Source organism: Malurus melanocephalus, unplaced genomic scaffold, assembly GCF_030028575.1.
Source record: "Malurus melanocephalus ecotype Western Australia unplaced genomic scaffold, MMel_1.1 scaffold_239, whole genome shotgun sequence".
Classification (NCBI taxonomy): domain Eukaryota; kingdom Metazoa; phylum Chordata; class Aves; order Passeriformes; family Maluridae; genus Malurus; species Malurus melanocephalus.
Genome location: NW_026623471.1, coordinates 1,096,104 through 1,116,555, shown reverse-complemented (window position 1 = coordinate 1,116,555; position 20,452 = coordinate 1,096,104). Strand labels below are relative to the sequence as shown.

The 20,452-nt window shown below is 43.7% G+C and overlaps 1 protein-coding gene across 1 annotated transcript in view; it reads right to left on the bottom strand.

Moving 5' to 3' along the window:
* Positions 1 to 726: 726 nt before the first annotated feature.
* NHS (NHS actin remodeling regulator) overlaps positions 727 to 20,452 on the bottom strand; it is a 245,270-nt gene continuing 225,544 nt past the window's right edge. The window contains exons 4-9 of the mRNA XM_057375101.1: positions 14,087 to 14,149; positions 11,745 to 11,937; positions 8,393 to 8,524; positions 4,197 to 7,148; positions 3,587 to 3,713; positions 727 to 2,866 (exon numbers count right to left, since the gene is read on the bottom strand). Coding sequence (XP_057231084.1) covers positions 2,242 to 2,866; positions 3,587 to 3,713; positions 4,197 to 7,148; positions 8,393 to 8,524; positions 11,745 to 11,937; positions 14,087 to 14,149 — 4,092 coding nt within the window. The 3' untranslated portion in view covers positions 727 to 2,241. The remainder of the gene's footprint in view (positions 2,867 to 3,586; positions 3,714 to 4,196; positions 7,149 to 8,392; positions 8,525 to 11,744; positions 11,938 to 14,086; positions 14,150 to 20,452) is intronic.

Sequence of the window (20,452 nt, the reverse complement as noted above, 5' to 3'; positions counted from 1 at the left end):
TTTCCTAACTAAGCAACTATTGTGATTAGCCTTTTGCTTTCAAAACCTTTATTCCATTAACTTTTTAAAAACTATTTCAGATGATTTTGCAGCCCTTCAACTGRTGGACCAACCCTCATCCCAACACACATCTCACATGCACAGTGACTATCTCATCAACTGAATGCAATCAGGCTACACAGGAGGACAGTAGGAAACCCTGAATAATATATGTCTTGTGGTAAGCACTAGACAAAATCAGATGTGAACCTTATGGGGAATAACATTTCAGATTTGTTAAAATGTTCTGATTTGCTTTGATTCCTTAAAATTTTAACAGTTTTAGGTAGAACCTTCCTCTTTAAAATGTGATCTTCCTTCCTTCAATAACTCAGCCTTAATGTGTTGCATGGTTAAAAGAAAAAAACCCAGTAAAAACCGAATTCACACATCCCACCTCCCAATCATTTACTTACTCTTAAAGCCAGCTTTTAGGTGATTTCTTTATACCAAAGAATGCTCTTTTTGCCATTCTACTTTAYCTGTCCTACTGCACACCCCACTTCTCCTTCACTATTTTCTCTGCACTAATCTTTCCTCCATTCCAAACCATATCCTACAGCAAACAACACCAACTGCATCAGTTTTGGATAAAGAGGGCCTTGTCCTCTAAGTAGCACAGATGGGGCTACGTAAGTGGAAATTGTGGTGGCCCAAAGGAGAAWCAGGCCTGTTGGTTTTATTCTGTTTAAAAATTAAAAGTATAAAGCAACTCACGGGTTCTTGCGGTTTTAAGATTCAAGTAACTTCAAGTAATTCAGCTTTTATCTCCCTGCCTTCATTTGTATCAAAGCAGCTACTTTGATTTGTCGCCTTTCCCACCCCACCCCAGCCCCCCACCCTGTTCTTTCTGGGAAACCCAGACAAGATCCCTACTGTACGTGGCTGGCACAATGAACTGGAGCTTTCCCCTTCCCAGCTCAGCAATGAATATAAATAATGCATACACATACCTATTTTCCCAGCTACGTTTTCACAGTGTCATTTTTGTAAATATTTAGGTAGCATGAATCTCATCAGCACAAAGAGAAAGCTTCACTGAAAACTTGTTGCGGGTATTTACTGATAAATCGAAAGCGCTTCTTGCATGCTCATAATTTATTTGTTTCCTTTACGAACCAGAAACTAGCCGTATTTAAAGATTATAGTTACCAGGTTATGACTGTGTTATGTATCCCAATAGCCTAATAGGAATATGAAAGTTAAACACTGTTTTCTCTCGCATCTGTTAATCCTCTCTGAAGCGATCCCTGCAAGAATAAAGGCCCAGGGGAGGCTGTGGGATGGGACCCTTTGGGGCTTTGCATCAGACCAAGTTCTGTTCTGTCAGAAACACACTCATCTTCCCCACCAATCCGCACGGTAACCCTCCCAGCTGTGCTTTCCAGTTAGCTTCTTTGGAGCTGCCTTAGAAAGACAAATGGTTTCTTTAATCCCCTCACAGTCAGCCTTTCCATTTCCTCAACTAAGGCGGAAAACTCCTGCTTTCCGCTGCTCAATGTCATCCTTCAGGCCTGTCACACTGAAAGTGGTTATTGGTGGCCATGTTTTATGTTTGATATGAAAATGGTATTCACAGAATACAGATATTACAATTGAATTCATTTGTCTTCTATAAACAAAGTTGTTATGCAGTAAATCATTCGCCACATCCACTTTTTGATTATTTACAAATTTTTATCAAAAATATGGTATTTACATATGTTTTTTTTAATTTCTTCTAAATTTTGTTTCAGCTCATTTTAGTGTAGAAAAATACCAATTCTCAAGAGCTTTTTTTTTTCTCCCTAGGGAAGCACTACAGTGAGGGATTTGTTTTTAGATAGGCAGCTTCTGGGGGAAAAAAAGCCCACCCAAAGTCACCTTTAACTCTATGGAAAGTGTATARCTTTGAAATCTACAGTGACAATGGAAATGAGAGTGGGATAAACCAAATGAAGCCAAAAGAAAACRGAACAGACATAGCATATCTTCATCCTTTTAGAAAATGTAATAAATAGCTACAGCTGTAGTCCTTTTGTTTCCCCAGCGTCTTACAAAAGCAAACACATCTAAGCATCGGTATTGCCCTGCGATTGTTCTSTTYTTCTTCTTTTTTTCTTTCTTTTCTTTTTTTTTGATTGCTACAGCATTGGCGTCTTACGTKKACATCCTTACAGAGCTCGAGTGGTRTTGGCAGCCTGGCCCTGGCAGCCACGCAGCCTATGTAGAGCTCTGAGAAGAACGATCATCRTGGGGGCTGCCATCAGAGTTCTCGGTCTCCCCCTCGGAGATGGCCTGCATGGGGGTGTTGTACAGCCTGCAGCGCACGCTGTACCGGCTGCTGCTGGCTGCCGGCGGCGCCCGCGACCGCCCCACCCGCGAGGATGCYGACATGGGGAAGTTCTTGGAGGAGAATCCTTCTGTGTTGACCCTGGGGGAGCAGGGGGAGAGCGGGGATAATGCATCGGGGCTAGTCGTGGGAGGAGACTCTTCCATGCTTTGGAGGGTATCCGCTGTCAGCTCTCCAGGAGACTTGGGCAGAATAGGACTTTTCAGAATTTCTGTGGCAGACATCCTGTAGCTGGAATCAGATCGGCTGCCCTTTTTAAGGAGCAGTAGCTTAAACTCTTCATTGGATGTGTTGGACTTTTTGGCATTCCTGTATATGAGCCCGGGGGACCTCTGACTGCTAATGGGAGTGCCCACGCTGCCGGCTGGTGGCATGTTGCTGGTGGGCAGTGTGCTGCTGGTGGGAGGCTGGCTGCTGGTCCCAGATGAAGGTCTCAATCTGTTTCTGACAGAAAGGTCACCAGAATCCTTTCTTCCAAGAACTTTCCTTTTTGATCTGTAAGAACACAAAGGAAAATTATTTCATATGTTATTWTTGTAGTATAATGGTTAGTGCTGTTCTGGAGTTTTCCAGCTGCTTTCATATTAGCCAGAGTTCTCTTAAGTCCTCTGTCAAATATTGGAGGCTGTCAGTGACTCATGGCACTGAGCTGCAGAGTCCCTCTCAACATTACCTAGCTCTTCCAAAACAATATATGCACAACCAGCTCTTCGTAAAGACAGCAATGTGTAAAGAATCTTAGATAATAATAATACTCAGTATAACCTACTCAATATTACAAGACTTTAATTTCAGTTGTGGTCCCAAATTTCAGCTGACTACAAACACTCTAAATTTGAAGGAATGCCTTCTCATCCTTCTTGCTGCAAGAACTTATTTACCAGAAGAGAGCTGGTAGGCAGAAGACAGGAACCACTGCAGGTAGTTTTCTTTTAAGACAAGACATATTTTCTTTTAAGACAAGACATGTTTTTTAGAGAGAATAGTCTGATGTTTTTATCTATAAAGTGTCCTACACATGCCACAAAGATACATAGACTGTGCTTCAAACCATAATAAATCATGTTTTAGAAGKTGCCTTTTAGAAAACTAAACTGAGTTAACTAAAGAAGATAGTTTGAGGACAAGACTTCACCATGGAGTAACCATCCTGCAGCTATCATTAGTGGATAACTGTGCATGTTACCATTCCCCATTGTTGCAGTGGTAGGTCACCTGTGAATGACTGCAAACAGATCCTCMGTAGTGCGGGGTTTGTTTGGAGACACAAAGGCATCCTCTGTGTCAGCCTGTGACTCTTCACTCAGCGGAGACATAATGGACTCATCGCTTGGAGAAGACTCTTAAGCAAGGAAAGAAGACATGTTATGAGTCAGACTTCACTGTGCTTTGCAACAGCACCATCAGTTGGAAGCACCAGCTCTGCTCACAATCAAGCGGCCAGTGTCACCATTCAGCCTTTACCCTCTAATCTAAAAGTTGTGTCTGTTCATGYTGGAGCCCATAAAAGGGGCACTGAACACAGATCTCCCATTTACAGCATAGCTGTGATAAGAAGACTCTTCTATACCCAGGACCAACACTCCTCCCTTTTATCTTTTCAGCTGAAATGCAGCATAAGGGAGGAAATAAATATCAGAAATACRGTGTGAATACTTTGAAAAAGTGTAAATAGCTTTGGGCTGGCTGGCCAGCTAACAGACATGGGCGCTCCTAAATCCACAGTGGGAAGTTGATGGGCCACTCCATCCTGCTTTGTGACTCCACTACCATCCTGTCTAAAGCTCTCTGACTGGCTATGACATAGAAAGAGTTCCCAACTGACCTTTCAGCGAAGGCTCATCTGTGCCGCCCACCGTCTCGTCTGCCCTGCTGTCATCAGAGGCACTTTTGGTTGGGATACCTGATGTGATATCATTTTCCTGCTTGCAACCCTCTTCACTGAGTGAATCCACTGCTGCTATCTCTGCTTCGTAGTTGATATTCCCAGGCACATGGTGGCTTACATCGGGTTGGTGCTTTAACTGATAGGTGATGGTTGGTACCTCAGCCTGAGTTGGGCTTTCACCCGCAGGCCCAGCTTCCACCTTCCCCTCGCTGCCTGTGGAGAGCTCTTGCTGAGCCTGCACTTGCTGAAAATCATGCTCTGTTTCTGCTCCMTGGACAGGTTTCTTTGTTTCATCATCACCTGTGGGGACAGCTGAGCCCTTCTGAAAGCCATCCATGGGGACAGTGCATGTCTGATTCAGAGGGCTTTCTGCTAAGTGTTCAGTGGCCAGGTGTGTTTGGTCCTTCTCAGGTTTGACTTCAASCAGACCCACGCTTGCTGAAGTTACAGCTTCTTGCTCACAGCTATTCTGCCCACTGAAAGAGGAGCTTTTCTCTAAAGGTGGCTTTCCAGGGCCTGCTTCTGCTGGGGACGTGTCAATGTACAGCATTACGGCCTCATCTGTAGAGTACTGGCGTGATACTGGTTTCTTAGCTAAGAGCGGCCTCATTTTGCCTGGAGAGACATCAGTTGTCATCAAGGCTGTCTCCTGTATGCAGAGCAGGTCTGGGGTACTGCCTTTATGTTTCACTCCTTCAGGCTTGTTGACTGCCCGGAGGTGGACAGACTTGAGGACAGAGGGTGTGATGGCAAGGGCGGAGGGAGGGCTGGGCTGCAGGGCTTCCCCGACTGCGCTCTGCTTGCTGTGGCTGAAGGTGTGCAGCTGGTGCCTGTGAGCCAAGGGCTTGCTCAAGACGTTGTGAAGAGCACTTAGGTCGAGGTGAGTAGGAGGTATAATCGGAAGTTCAAGGTCTTTGCTCACTGAGGCRGTGCCATCTTTTGAGAGTGGCTGCTGCAGTGATGACTTCCTCTCTGGTACTTTTGGCTTCCTCTTGCTCCCCCCTGGAGACAGAGGCCCCGAAAAGAAAGCTGTTGGGAAAGAAGAGGTGGGCGTCTCTGACTGGCTGGAGTACCCACTGGAGGGTGAGGCTAASCCCGCCAACTTCTCCGGGGAAGCCAGTTTAAACTCGTTGTCAACAGAGGGGAGGGATGGGGTTGTAGCTCGTGACCCAGACTGAGACGTCTGGGATTCGGAGCTCTCTGGTGACTTGATGCACTCTATGACTGTAGTACCCGTAGCAGTGCTTGAGTTGGACAAGGACCTGTAAGGATCGCTGGATTTCAAGTCATTCAGAAGCCAGAGGTCTGCATAGTGAGGTTGTTCAGCACCTTCATCTTTAAAGGAGGGGATATCGGCGGTRTCAAATGGAGCATCCTTTAACCCGCCATCACCCTGGTTTGTCCAGGGAAGCTCCTGCTTGGCTGGCAGGTTGGGGCCTTCTGCTCGGGAAGGTGTGTTTGAAAACTCAAGGGCCAGCTTCATCTCCCTGGTAGTGTGAGAGACGTGCTGCCCGCCACTGATCTTTGGTTCTTTCTTATCAGGAAGGTCAGTGCTGCCCTCTGATTTCCTCAAAGATGAGCTGCGTTTTGGTGGGGCTGGCTTTGCCTTTGGTTTCTTCAGGGAGATGCTCTGCGGTCCYTGCCTCCTGTGGCTCATGCATTCCTGCCAGGCACAGTCAGCCAGACTGGAAGTCATGCTCCCAGTCTGGCCACTCTCAGAACCTGGCGCTGCATAGTTGCAAATATAGCTTTTACTACCCTTCAGACCACAGTCAAAGTGCATGGACGTATAGTATCCTTCAGTATCCACAGAAAAGTGTGAGCTAGTGTCTGCCTTGTCAGAGGGGGTCTTTTCAAGGAAGCTGTCATAGGTGGCCATGCTGGTGAAGCTGGGGCATCCCAGACTGTCTGCCTTTGGGCGCTCGGGGCTGAAATCCTGGCGACAGGAGGCGTCATGGTGATGGTGCAGGTAGTTCCACTCACTGTCGCTTGTGTTGCTGTTGTTGGGGTCATCCAGTAAATCAGCCACAGTGGATGTGAAGGAGCTCGCCCTGTGGCCCCTGACTTTGTCTGCGTGGTCACCAAACTGCTCTGTGATGAAGACACTGGAGTCCTCATTGGCATTGGGAGCAGTATTGAGCGACAGCTCGGAGTCACAGTGTGAAGAGCCTGTCAGCGGAGGAGAGGCAGCAGGAGGAATGGTTTCAGATGTCTGGGAGGGACACGTGGAGCTGCTCCCGCTCCAGTTGCCACTGGAGGACTGATGGTCATCTTTCTGATCCATGTGGCTGCTGAGCAGAACTCCTGCTGTGGAGATGGAGTGAATTGGGCTCCCGAAGGTGTCTGAGTTGGATGAAATTTCACAGCTGCCTGAATCGACCATCCGTGACAGCTGCGATCTCCCCCTGTCGCCGATGCTGTGTTCGGGGCTGTGCAGGTGCTGAGGACAAGTTAAACCAATGGGCTGGCACTCCTGTGAACCCTGCTTGCTCTCCTTCCCCTTTTTCGGGATTCTCTCCTGACCAGCTAAGAAGTGCTCCGCTTCGTACCCTGTGCTCTTGGTGGTTGCATCCTGATGGCCCTCGCTGGCCCTGGCACCCTCGCGAGGAAGGCTCCGCGAGCGGATGCGGTTGCTCACAGCAGCAGCAAAGACCGCGTCCCCATTATCCGCCAGCACCAGGATGTTGCCAGCAGAGTGGGAGAGGGAGGCCACCACGCTCTGCCCCCGCTGGGCACGGATCCGTCGCCGGGAGGGAGCAGCTATCAGGATTTCTTCTGTCTGGCACTCCGAGTCCCGGGTTCCCAACCTCCTGTTGCTGGAGCCAGAGAATTCCGGGTTTGTGTGCACAATCACATTGCGCTCTCTCGCCACTGGCGACTCGTCTGAATCTAGGACACACGGAAAACTGGGTGAGTGGGGGAGAGCCCACCTTGCCTGGCACGAGACAACCCGCAGAGCAACCCAAGAAGCATTATCTGCTGTATTCTTTCTTTTTTTAATCTTGCTGAGCATTGAGCCAAATTTAAGTTTGCTMTAAAGAATTTATAAGGCAGACCTCCTGCCGGTGAGGTAGGGAAATTCTCCTAGTCCTGCAACATGACTTCTGCAATGCATTCTCAATGTGGAGCTGAGCTTCCTGTGGTAAATATTAAGACAAATACTAAGCTTTCCGTTTTTATCCCTCTATTTCAGCTCCTTAAAGAGTACKTTTTTCAGGAGTCGCTGCTGGACAAAACACTCCATAAGCTTCTAAAAATAACTCTTGCCTACCTGTCTGTTCGGAATTACCATTATCTGCTTCTTTACTATCAAGAATATTTGCAAGGCAAAATAATCTTTCTTCGTAGGTTCTCTGATTGCTTATTTGCTATGATAAACGCATTCTTTCTGCTTCCAGTCAAGTTTCATGGCAACAGACCAAGAAACCAGAGCCATCTTCATGTGCAATGAACATTTAGAAATAATAATTCTGTTAGTTTTGTTTTGGGTTAGTAAGAATTTCACACTGAATTTGCCCCCAACAGAGTTGCTCCTAATTTACCTTGACAAAAAGTGACGTAATTTGGTAGGTTTAAGGCAAATATTCTTGATGATAAAGAATAATAGGAAGGAACTGAGGAGTGKGATAAATAAAGGAGGGTTTAGCAAAGCTCCCATAAGGTACCAGCAGCGGTATCTATGGTGGATATTCCACCACTCRTCTAAATAATCCAGCTATTGTGGCAACTCTTCATCACTTTGCTGAGTAACATCTGTCAGTTCTTTACCTTAAACTCCCCTGATGCAAGAAAAAACTTTCACTCAATCTAGTTACTTTTTATGCACATAACTATGGGTTCATAACAGAAATAAAATGAAAAAGAAAAAAAGAACTGATTAACATTTACACAATAAGAGCTGAACACGTACATCTATATTACTCAGTAAGGCCCCCGGTCCTTCAAGGCCRTATGGAGTAATATAGCTTTGCTTACTGTAATAAATCAAAAGAACAAAACATGTCATTCCTAAACTCCACAAGCATTTACACTTTCAAGGTTTCGTTTCTTTGAATGACTAGCTACCAGCTCATATCCCTGCAATTTAAGTTGGTTAGAAAGCTATCTACGGAAGATTTGTATTTATACTACACCTATTTCTTGTTGCACTCTTCTGGGGATGCCAGAGATGGTTTTCCTCCTCCTCAACTTTCGTCTCCGCTGTAGTACAGATTGTGAATGAACAAGAGAGCAGCGTATACTAGCCTCTCTGTCAAAACCAACTCCTGCAACCCATAAATAGGTCTCATTAGCCTTTAGAAATAGTAAACAAATTTTCATGGCTGGAACACAGTGGAGGTATGTGAGCTTGGATTAAGCCTGTGAATAAACATAAGGGAGCCCTTATGTAGCTCTTATGTAAATTATATCACAGTATATCACAGTTTTACATCTAATTCCAGCTCCCCCTCAGCAGCCTGGTCTGCCAAAAATAACAGAAGGCATGAAAAGAAAAAGAACAGAAAAAAGAAAGAAAATCAGGAAGGCAAATAGAGTTGAGAGCGCTTGGTAGCAGGGCATCTTTCTTATAGCTATTTATCCATCTGTCATAGGGACAGTGACRGTAACTTGTCTGCAAAGCATTATCTGTTCAGCTGTAGCCTGACTTATTTTAAACAACTAAGCGTAAGAAAACATTTTAAGGTTATAATGCCATATTGCAGTAGTTGGGTGCTTCTTAGGAGACCAATATGCCAAGGGAGCTAACATTTCATAAAGGAAGGAGACAGCTAAAATGGGGCCAAGTCACCATGCAAGTTTAGAGAGCATTCTCTGTGACAATGACATGTGGCTACGAGTGACACCAATAGGGAGCTGCTATTTATTTGTGTACATTATGAAGTGGCCTGATCTTCCCATGTTCACAGCACATGGTGGGGGTCTGCTCAGGTGCAATCAAGGCCCTCAGTTAAGATTTAGGAGCACAAGTTCTTGAGTACTTTTGTTTATGGCCACCTTCATACAGTAGAGGTGAGAATTCCTTGTTTTCTTTATGTTTCCGTGGCATTAGCACAGGGAGGTGTGTTTCAGTTTGATTTTACACTGTGTAGTTAAAATAGAGTTAAAAGGAGGCCAACCAGAAGACCAGTGCCTATCTGTGCTGGCTCTTTGCACAGCTCTACACTCACGCTCTCTAAAGTTGACATGGGACACATTGGAAAAAATGTGCCAGGTCCATAAAAACACTAACATAAGGATTGCTGGTACAGTGGTTTGTAATCTTAAGAAAAACAAACAAACTAAACCAAACATAAGGAAAAATAAAATCCTGATAAGAAGCTCTATTTTAATAGCGTATAATTATAGAAAACATAATTATACACAGACATACACATACATATTACATTACATAACAATGTAAAACATTAAAAAGTAACTTTCTTGTAAAAGTTCTTCTTGAAATCTACTACAGTGAAATAGAGGCTTCAGACAGATGTCCTGTAACCACCAATGCCCCTGGAATAAGCAGAGGAAGAACTTTCTTTAATATGAAACAAAAGTGCCGTAAACTCCAACAACAATCATTTTCAAAAAAGTGAACATTTCTCAGGGTTGGGAGAAGCTTAAAAAACAAAAAAACAGAGAACTAAAAGCAAACTTTTTGAAACGAAAAATCAATCAGCATCATTGCTGGTTTTCCAGCAACTGTGAGTTAGCTGAACATGCTCTGTGCTAGATGCACGGGGGTCATCTCTGAGAGGAAAGTGGAAAAGGGTATTTCTTCCCCGTGACGCATACAAATTATTCCCATTAGTGCTAATGAGAATGATACACATAAACATCCAGAAGATTACATACCATTCTTGATCTGTAAAACTGATCAGTGGAAATTTGGTTCCAATGTATGGCAGRTGGAGTCTAGGCAAAAATGGCTATTACTGGTAAAGTTAACATTGGTCCCAGACCTAACTGTCCTCTGGCTGCATTGGGTGACATGAGCCCTGTCAGAAAGCCTGCACTGATTATGGTCTTATATTGAATATAGCAGGAGCATCATTTTACCACCAGCTTTACCTYGTGGAAAATGCCACATTATCTATAACATTCCATGGGGATTTCCAGTGGCAGTGCCCAACCTACGACCTTGACATAGCTGGCTCCCAACCTCCAGCCCAGCAGGTGTATGCAGGCAGTGCTGCCAGCCAGCTGCTTGTCCTTCTGTGGCCAGAGCACTGTCCCAGGCAAAGGGACACCCACTCCTGGCTGCCACCTCCACATGTGGGCAGAGCTGGTGGCGCTGTGTGGTGTCACCTCCTCTGCCAGGATGGAGGGGAAGTGGGACTGTGTTGCTGTCACTGGGAGGATTCATGCAGCTGACAGTGGAGCAGATGGGGACTTGTCACCGTGGTGCTGTAAGACAGACGTGCTGCARGCCCCAAGGCCTTGGCTGTGAGCTGAAGAGGCTGTGGGCATGCAGCCCTCTCCAGCACGGTGGAGAATCCTCCAGCCTGTCTTGCAGGAAGGTGTGTGCACCACGGATGGACATGGAGAAGAACAACGGGAAGTGAGGGGCTGTGACCTTACCTCAACCCCCCAGTTACTGGGAAAATAGAATTAAATACAAATATTTTCWCTGGAGAATGAGGGTTAACTTAAAGCCCCCTGCTTTTTTCCCTGATTGTTTACACTGAAGTCGGTAACTGTGGAAGTCAGCCCACTTTATGCTCTTACGTTAATCAAAACTTGGTACTTGTAAAAATTATTGAGGAAAACTCAGATCAACTTTATATTTACCATAGCCCTCTGGAAGGAAAGAAAGAGAAAAAGAGAAAGAGAAAAACAGCCTGATTTTTGATTCTGGAAATAAGTCATCTGTCACATTTAATGAATGATATATCTTCTGCTTCTATAAACAGATTCTCCTTCAAATAAATCTAGTCAAATATATCCAAATGTTACAGAAATAAGAGAAAATGCCATTACTATACCTTCAGCATAGCTGCATGTAAAGAGATCTCAGAGCGATGGTTTGCAAGCTACACAGKCATGCCTTGCATGTTTAAAGCACTGCAAATAGTAGCCTACATTCTCTAGTTTCTCTTCTCCTGCTACACATGATAATCATATGATTAATTTCGGTGGCTTTCTGCATTATTTCAGTCAGCTATATTCAAAAAGTTATTTGAGGTCTTTGTAAATACAGATYGTAGGTTATATACACAACAAAAGTACATTGTATATACAGGGAACTTGGGTTATTTTACACCATATAACATGACTCTGAAAATATGGGCCAAATTAATCCTAGATGCGGCTTTGGTGACTCCAGCAGTCACGCATAAGGGATGAATTTAGCCCACTGTCTTTCAGAAACTAAATCCTCAAGCTAGGGTCTTTGCCCCCAGACTGCACAATCCCGTGACTTCAAACAAATTAAACAAAATAAGTACTTGACCTCCCTTGAACCATGCAATAAATACAAAAAGAAATAGAAGAGATTTGTACCAGTGACATTGATGGGGATAATGCAAGAAGAAATCACTTGGGCATCTTGTTTCATTTTCTCCTCTGGAGTTGGGAGAGGTAGTGCTTTACTCCAATTGGTTTGTTTATCCAGTGTAGAAGGGATATTATGTATTGGATTTTTCGGCCTCTGCCCTAACATGACATCTGTATCTTCGTCCTCTGGTGGATGGGACTGCAAATGAATACATTCAAAATCAGTGTCTCCCACTCAAGCACACAAAGCTAAGTTTGAAACAAAGCAGACACACAAATCAGAAATCAGTTACAGGGATGCAGCAAGGAATTGTTCTAGCTAARTCACACAGCACCAGCCATTCTCCAATGGAAACTTAACATCCTGCTAATGGAAGAAAAACACCTCAACATACTGGAACTCAGCACATTTACAGTGACATTTACAGGCCATCTCCTCTGTCAGAAGGGGCACATCCTCAATTTGTGCATAGCCTGGCAAGCGTGTCCTCAGTAACCACAACCATTTGACATACGAACTCTCATTTGCAACTGCAACCAGCCTTATACAAGCATTCATTCAAGCATCAGAAGGTCCAAAGTGTTAAAGAAGACCCCTCCACACTTCAGAAAAACCATTTGCATTTCATTTGTAMAAACGCAGACCGAGAGCAGACCACGGTACAGCCACCCAACAGTTGTGTGGTGGGAAGTGGCAGGTATTGACAGTGCTGAGAYAGGGGGATAACAACCACAGGAAAGAGTAGCCACCACCAGAAGAAATTCAAAAGATTGCTTAGAAACCATGCATATTTTTACAGCATATGACAAGAAGTACTAGATGCTGAAGAAACAGAGAGAAAACTAGACAGCATGGAAGAAAGACAGATGGTTGGTTTTCTTTTGGAAGAAACAACAAATCCCCCAATACCCTGTCTTGCAAAGCAAGTGCATTTTCATGTGGTGCTGGCTGCCAACTTGGGTTTGGGGGTCTCTTTGTTTGCAAAAAAAAAAAGTTTCTGTTCTGTTAGGAAGGGACAAAGGGGAAAAACACTTACCTTCACCTTTTTCTGCCTAATTTCCCTCCCTTCTTCCATTAACGCATTCTTCTGTAAGCTGTGACAACTGTCCGGGCAGCTCAGGACATCTGTCTACCTCTCATTTTTTTAAAAATGAAGTGCAATCCCTTTCAGACCGGCTTTCTCTTCAGTCTTGAATTCCCAGCTGCTTAACTACCAGCCTTCTCTCCTTCATGCCWGCTGTTTACACTTTATTGGCCAGTTTTAGTTTCGGTAGCAAACAGGGCAAAAATAAAATGTTGCTCTACATTGCCATGGCAGAGCACTGAGCAGGCGGGTGCTGAACACCRCAGGATCATGCCCTGTCTGCCATTGTACTTCTGCCATTCCCCCGCCCAGACTCCTCACAAATCCKGGGGGAATTAACCATCTCAGGCTTGCCAAACAGCATTTATGTCCTGGCCCCAAGAGCATTAAAGATMTTAACTCGGCAGCCACTATTTAAACTGTTGGAGGGCACTTACTTACCTTGGCAGCGTCACCTCCTGCAGCACCCCCAGACCCAAGACAACGCGCGTTTCCTCTTCTCCCGCCCGCAGAAAACCCCCTTTTCCCACGTAGGATTTCAGTCTAACATTGCAGCCTCCTTTCTGCCTGCAGCTTTTGTGCCGATTCCCGGCAGACGTGAATAGCTCATATAAACTTCAAGCACAAAAGACTTTGTTTCCTAGGTAACTCCCCCCCCCCGCCCTAAGTTTGATGCATGCATGCAAAAAAACCCACCCTTGCACACACGCACAGGCACGTGGGCACACACACACACACACACACACACACACACAGAGGCTGCATTTGGTGCCGAATCCATCCTTCCCTGGATGACAATGAAGTGCTGGACAAAGTGGGCAAAGTGACCCTGGCTGCCAGAGCTCCTCCTCTCCAAACTGTGGCATCACCAAATGGCCAGAGATATATAAATACCTGCTGTCGGTGTGGCATTGTCCGAACCATTTCTTACCGCTTAGGGAAAAAAGAAGGGGCAATTGCAAAACATTGCAAGAGAATTAAATGCAATTGCTAGTGCTATTGAGTCTGTAYCAGTTCAGGCCTTTTAAAGGAGGTGGTAGGGGGAGGCAGCTTTGTGGCCTTGAGCTCCTAWAACCCATCCAAAGCAAAGAATGAAAAAAGGGGGAAAAAGTTATTATTGTGTCTTACTGAGATGAGAAAAACAGAAATGGCTTCTTTTAGTGAAGTTAACAAGTGAAAAGCAAGCAAGAGGAAGGATTAGGATCTGGAAGGGAGAAGAGTGAGACAGGGCTGTTAATTGAGGATTGCTTGTTTTTCCAGTACCTTTCTACTCCAGGGGGTCATGTGGCAACACTCAATTGGGGAGGGCGAACGGGTGCTGTTAAACTATAAATGTGAAATGTGGGAAAAAAAAAATTAAAATTAAAATTAAAAACATACACAAAACGATTCTGGTAAAAGCACACAATTTTTGTCTGGATAAATTAGCAACAGAGCCAAAATGAGCAGAGCTTTTCACCCYGTTTCCTACTGATGGGTTTATTCCCCACAACAGATTGGTTTGGACCCCTGTGAAATCTGTGCTGATTTTGCTTACTTGKATTAGACAAAACTGCAGCGAAATTCGTTCAGCCTTGTACAGACATGTTTAAATTGTCCCAAGAATGCCTTGTATCAATTTGGTAACTCAAACTCTGTTCTGCCTGGAGCTGAAGCAGTGCAAGGTACATATGCAACTACATTATCAATGCAAATTATTTTTCAATATTATTTTTCAGTTTTAAGGAAATGGGTATAAATAATKATGCTGATGGTGATTTATCAAATACATTGATTACTATGCATTTCTGATGATATTGTTGCTTCTCTTAGATTGCAATCATTGAGGCAGGGTGACAATGACCAATTGGCTTTTTGTCACTTTTTATAACACGTGAAAGGACAAACAGCGATAGCCACAATGCCCTGGGTCTTGCTGAATCCCTACACCTCCAAAATCCCTTTCTTCCAGAAACTCTGGTTTGCTCATTCCGACATCTGGTTTTCAAAACCAAGGGGTGAAGAACAACTGATTTCTTTTGAAATAGGAAATCAAACAAAAAAAGATAAAGAAAACAGGTCTGTTGACCACCCWGGAAATCTCCAGCATGTGTTTCTTGGTAGGGGTTATTATCTCTCCCTTTATTAGTTAGCAGACTATTAAAGCCAAATAATTCTGTGAATGTTTTTCCTCCCAATCATCATGAATCATTATCGACACTGCTGTGACAGATTAACAAACCTCAGTTTGAAAGACTTTGGTCACCTCTCAAAAAAAACCCCAACAAATTGTAGTGAGAGTCTCAAAAGGCCTAATCCTCCATCTCAACCTACTCTCTTCCTAGATATACAACATTTCTTGCTTTTTCCTGGTTCCCATATGCCTACAGGAAGCCTCCAGATGAGTTGTCCATAAGCCTTCCAGGGGAGCAGAGCAGGGGAAATCAAAAGAGAGCTGTTCCCGGTGAAGATTCCCAGCAGCTTTAGTTTTTGCCCAGGCCAATGGAAAAACAGTTCTCCTAAGGTGGGAGAAGTCCTTAACTCATGAGCAACACCTCTGTTCATGCAGCAAAGGCTGTGGAGATACTGAATACATCAATCATTTCAGTCTRCTTACTCCTCAGGTACCTCAGGATGATTTCACACTTGGTCCTCTGACCAAGCTTCCAATCACCTGCTGTAAGCAGACTGACTGCAGTTACCAGGACACTTGAAATTCAACTTCCTCATGGCAGGTGCCAGAGGATCTCTGGGGAGGTTGAGATGCTGCTGAGGTGGCAAGAGTTGAGGATATGAAAACCTTTGCAATATCCCATGGCCTGTGATTGCCAGTGCACAGGGAGAAGAGGACAGGAGGGACCTCCTGCCCTGAGCTGCGAGCACAGCTACACACACACACACACACAAGCCATTTGAGGGCAAACCTGTCCAGGAGAGAACCAGCAGGATCTGAGCTTTGGTCTCAGAGATACTGGTGTTGGCTACAGTCGAGACAAGCAAGATCCAGTTGCCCATCTGCCTGTCCTGTCAGTGCAGCACTGCTCTCCCTCACCCCTGGGCCCCCTGCCAGGTGCCTCTGAGAAAACACCCATGTGGTTCCATGCACCTACAGCCATCCTTTGATGTACCAAAGACTCAGGTCCCGCTTAAGCACAGCAGGACAAACTTCCTTGGTATATTCCTGTCATTAGGGATAGGACAAGAATGAAGGTGATGGGCAAAATTTCCTTTTCTGTTGTCACAGTTGTGCTCCTGAGAGAGCTGGTGCTAGCACTGCCTTGCCAAGGGCTCCTGAGGTCACCCAGTGCCTGTTCCCACCTGGTGCCTGTTCCCACCTGGTGCCTGGCGCTGGGGCAGAGCAGCAGCCTCAGCATTCAACACCTCCATGCTGGGGGATGGAGTGAGCTGCTGCCTTTCAAAAGTTCCCATTCACTCAGAAAACCAAAATACCTCTGAATGTCCTGAGTAAACACGTAATTAAGCAAGAAATTATTATTATAAACCCAAGTCTGTTCTGGTCTGAWGGGCAAATCTGAAGTTAGGCAGATTTAAAAGTGAATTTATTTTGTGTGGGTGTGCTTGGCAAACAGAAAGAGTGATAATCATTCTGTTAAATACAAAACCAGAATACTTTAAATGTGCATTTTCTTTAATGGGCTAAGATTGCTTTGAAACTAAACTGGGGCATAATTGCTTGAATAGGGATTTGTCACTGACATATGTGAGAATTTTTATTTCCTGAGCGATCCCATCAACCTCACTTGCAGTGGTGCCATTGTGCTTGTGAAACTGCCTTGCAGTAAAAATCTTGTTGCATATGCACATGATCTGATTTCCCAGGGCTCTGCATCACTTCAATGTGAAAGTCTTTGGCTTCTGTGCACTACAACAAAATAGTCCAAGCTGAGCAAGTCAACAAAGCTTTCCCTGTAGAGAAAGAGACAGTGGCTCTGCTGAGGAGCAATTTCCTTCAGCACGTAACTTGGGATGAGATGAAGCACCCCTGAACACTCTCCCCYTGATTTTAGGAGGAGCGTTACTTGTACATATCAGATCTCACGATGAACAGCTTTAATGAATTAAAATTTTAAAATATCAGGACAGTGACAAAGAAGCGAATCAGCAGTTGACAAACTTGCCAGCCTGGCAATTTATGRGTCTGCCCCATTTATTGTCCCAGAGCTGGGAGCTGGTGAAGGAAATGAATGGGTCAATAATAGGACAAAAATGCAACTTCTGCTCCTCTTTTCCACCCCCAAAGCTCTAAGATGTGACTGTTGTTGAGAATCTTCAACACATAGGAAAGAGTGGTTCAAGAAGCATAATTTGTATTAAATMATGTACCTAGCCTGCCTTTCCTATGGTGATTGCCTTACAGAAGTTTCTTGGATTTCRAAATTAGTGCACAGGGCCTATGTGACACAGTGCAATGGTGATGGGAAAAACATAAACCCAAAACCAAAGAACTAAATTTTCTCAGTTAATTAAAGATTGAGAGTGCTAAAGCCTCATTGAGAGCATTTATCTCCAACATGTTTGTTGAATTTAGACAAGGCTGAGTTGATTCCTWCTCCCTCAGCTGTTTGATCAGGCAGGCAAGGTGTAAGCTCACAGGAGATTTGGGTGGCAATGTCACAGCCCCCAGGGCTGGCACAGCCTTGGTGAGGGCAGGAGGCGGCTGCTGCACAGCGCTATTCTCTGAAGATTATTTCTGACTCCTGCTGCCTAAAAGCTGCAGCTAACAAAAGCACAAGGGATCAATATTATTTCTGACTTCGGGCTTCTRTTGCAGTAGGTGGGGGAAATTTCCCTCCCAGGATAACTTTATGAATAAAGTGGGTGATACTCAGCCAAGCAGAACATCGTCATGTAGCTTCAGCTTCTGCCAGCTTTATAGATTCTGTTGCCTCCAGCGAACAGAATGTACATACAGTTTGCTTTCACCCTATGGGAGCACAGAAATAAGATGTACAGTACATTCTGATGTCTCATTTGAGAACAGTCATTCATGCACTGAACAGGCCACATGTGGAATAACTGTGAGTTAGTGTTCAATCCCACATTCACAMACAGTGCTGACTCCTGGGGCTCTGGTTGAAACCTCTCTGTCTCCACTCTCTCTGCCTGTGAAATKGAGAGCCTGCTGCTTCCTTAACTCAACAGGGTTAAGGAAAATTATATTTATTTACATGTTAGAAAAACTGAATGTCTAAAGAAATAGACCTAATAAAAGGCTAGCAKCTTCCCAGTGTTTTCAGAGTGCAATTGACTACTTAATTAGAAATTCATAACTATACAGCAGCTTTCTTACACAGTGAACTGATGCTGAAGAGAAAATATTGGGAATATTTCTGACTGTGCTATTTCTGTTGCAAATCACAACCCTGCTCACCTGCCTGCTYCCAGTATTTATATTTCTGTATGTTTCCTTCTCCTCAAGGTTTTATTTTTTCTGCTTGTGGGTGTTTTCTTTTCTTTTGGAGCATCACAAATGCGATCAGTTAAAGTACTGACAATCCTTTAACGATTACTGTACTGCTCCGGTGTTTTGACAAGGTAAAGATGAAACTAAGACATGTTTTGTGACAGAAGTCATACCACACATGGCATTTCAGCAGACAAAAGTACAAAATAAACATCCCACAATACAGGGTGGTAGGTATTAGGCTCAWTGCACAAATAGTGCTATACAAGTTCAGTCTGATGAATAATGTCAGGTTTTATTTCCAACAGCTTCAGGCAGGATTTGCACACAGAAAGTGCAGAGCCCAACAWATGCCTGTCCTTTAATTCAGTTGTTTCTTACTGAAGCTTCATCTGGCTTCAGCACAAAATTGTGTAAAGGTTAGTACATTCAGTTGTACCTCCTAACCTTTGCTGTACAAAGCATCCTAAAGCAGACCATGGAGAGTATTTTGGAAATGGCAAGGAAATGGAATAAAATTACYCAATACATTATTTTCCCTTCACATTTTCTCTAGCTGAGGCCTCAGGGAGAGAAAAGCCCCATCTGGAAAAAAAACCTCCTGCTTCTTGTCCCTCAGATTACTGCTCAGATTATAATTTTGAATAAACTAATGCTGAAATTTATGCAATTTTGAGTGTATATTTCCAAATATTGGGTTCCTTGCTCCATCTTCTTGTTTTTTTTAATAATAGCTGGGCCACGTGAGGATTGAGAAAGTGTGGCCCCATAACATTCTGAACTGAAATACTGAAATTCCAGAGCCTTGCTTGTTGGACTTGGGGAAACCCAAGAAAAAAAAAAGGTGAAAAAAAATAAAGAGAAGTCTGAAATGCAGTTGGAATGACACAGCATATTCACACTCAGTGACTGGCCTCAGCAGTGCTACAGGCAGGGTTGTCATGGGAACRTGTGTAAGAAATATTTCCCTCATTTTAGGAAGTCCATAACTTTCTCATASTCTCCTCACATGATTTTTGGTTTGATTTAGGTTTTTCTTTTTCTTAATTGGCAAAAATGCCTGAATGAATGATACTTTTAAATATGTTTGTTGGGTATTTCTTTAATGGAGAGAGAGACTAATTATGCCAGTTTTTTAGCTTTAGAAATGAATGACTGGATAGGAAATGAATGAATGGATAGGAAAATTAAGTGAAGCCTTTAAGTGTCTGCAAAACCATGAAGAGTGTGGAGAAAGGGAATGAGAAAGCAACTCTTACTGTTTCTCATAGTTTGAGAACCAGAAGGGATATGAWGAAATTATGAGGTATTGGGTTTGAAACAAAACATTTTCATACAGATTTTTAAAGTCATTGTCACAGGATGCTGTTGAGGCTGAAGGTGTATATTTGCTAAAAAAACTAGATTAAAGAAATCTCACAGTCAGCACAGAGAGGTTCTTTGGTTGCTATTTTTTTGTGTTTGATCTCTTGTTCAGGAACTTTGTAACCAGTTTCTGTATGAAACTGGAAGGATAAATCATGGGACAATGAACAGCTTAAAAYATGCCCTGTTCTTATACTCTTTCCTGAAGGATCCTCTTTCTGGCTTTTGGGCTAAGTGGACCTTTCATCAGGCAAATCAGGGAATTTCCTGTAACAAGAGCAGACATGAAAGAGCCTATGCCATTTCTAGTTTTCTACTCTTTCTCTGCAACAAAATGATCTTGTGATGGAACAGTCCAAAATGTCCTTCCACACGATTTACACTGGCATTACTTGCTTTCAACTTGAACTCATTTGTGCTTTCTTGGGATTTGTGGGACTTTGGCATMTTTCTCCTGTGAACATAGTATTGTTTAAAAGTGAATCTTCACTTGTGATTGATTTTTTCTAGTTTTACTATACAATATGCAAGATCTTTGGAAGAGCTCATAGCTACCTAATTGGTAGCAATAAAAACAGCAAAACCCCAAAAGGTACACATGTGGGAGACTAGTCTTTGATAGAGGTGACCTGTTTTCTCAGTAACTTTCAGTAGTGGCAGTTCCCACAGGTCTCACAGTGGTAACCCGAACATTCTTCAAAATGAAGTTTCTTATTTGAGTATCTTAATATGTGCATTTAACTTWGATAGTCAGTTTGGAAAAGTCAGATCCTATAACTTTCAAAAATTTCCCAGCTTCTTGCTGATCCATTTTCTAATTTCAAAGAAACATAGAAAGGGACTTCTTTTGTTGTTTAGTA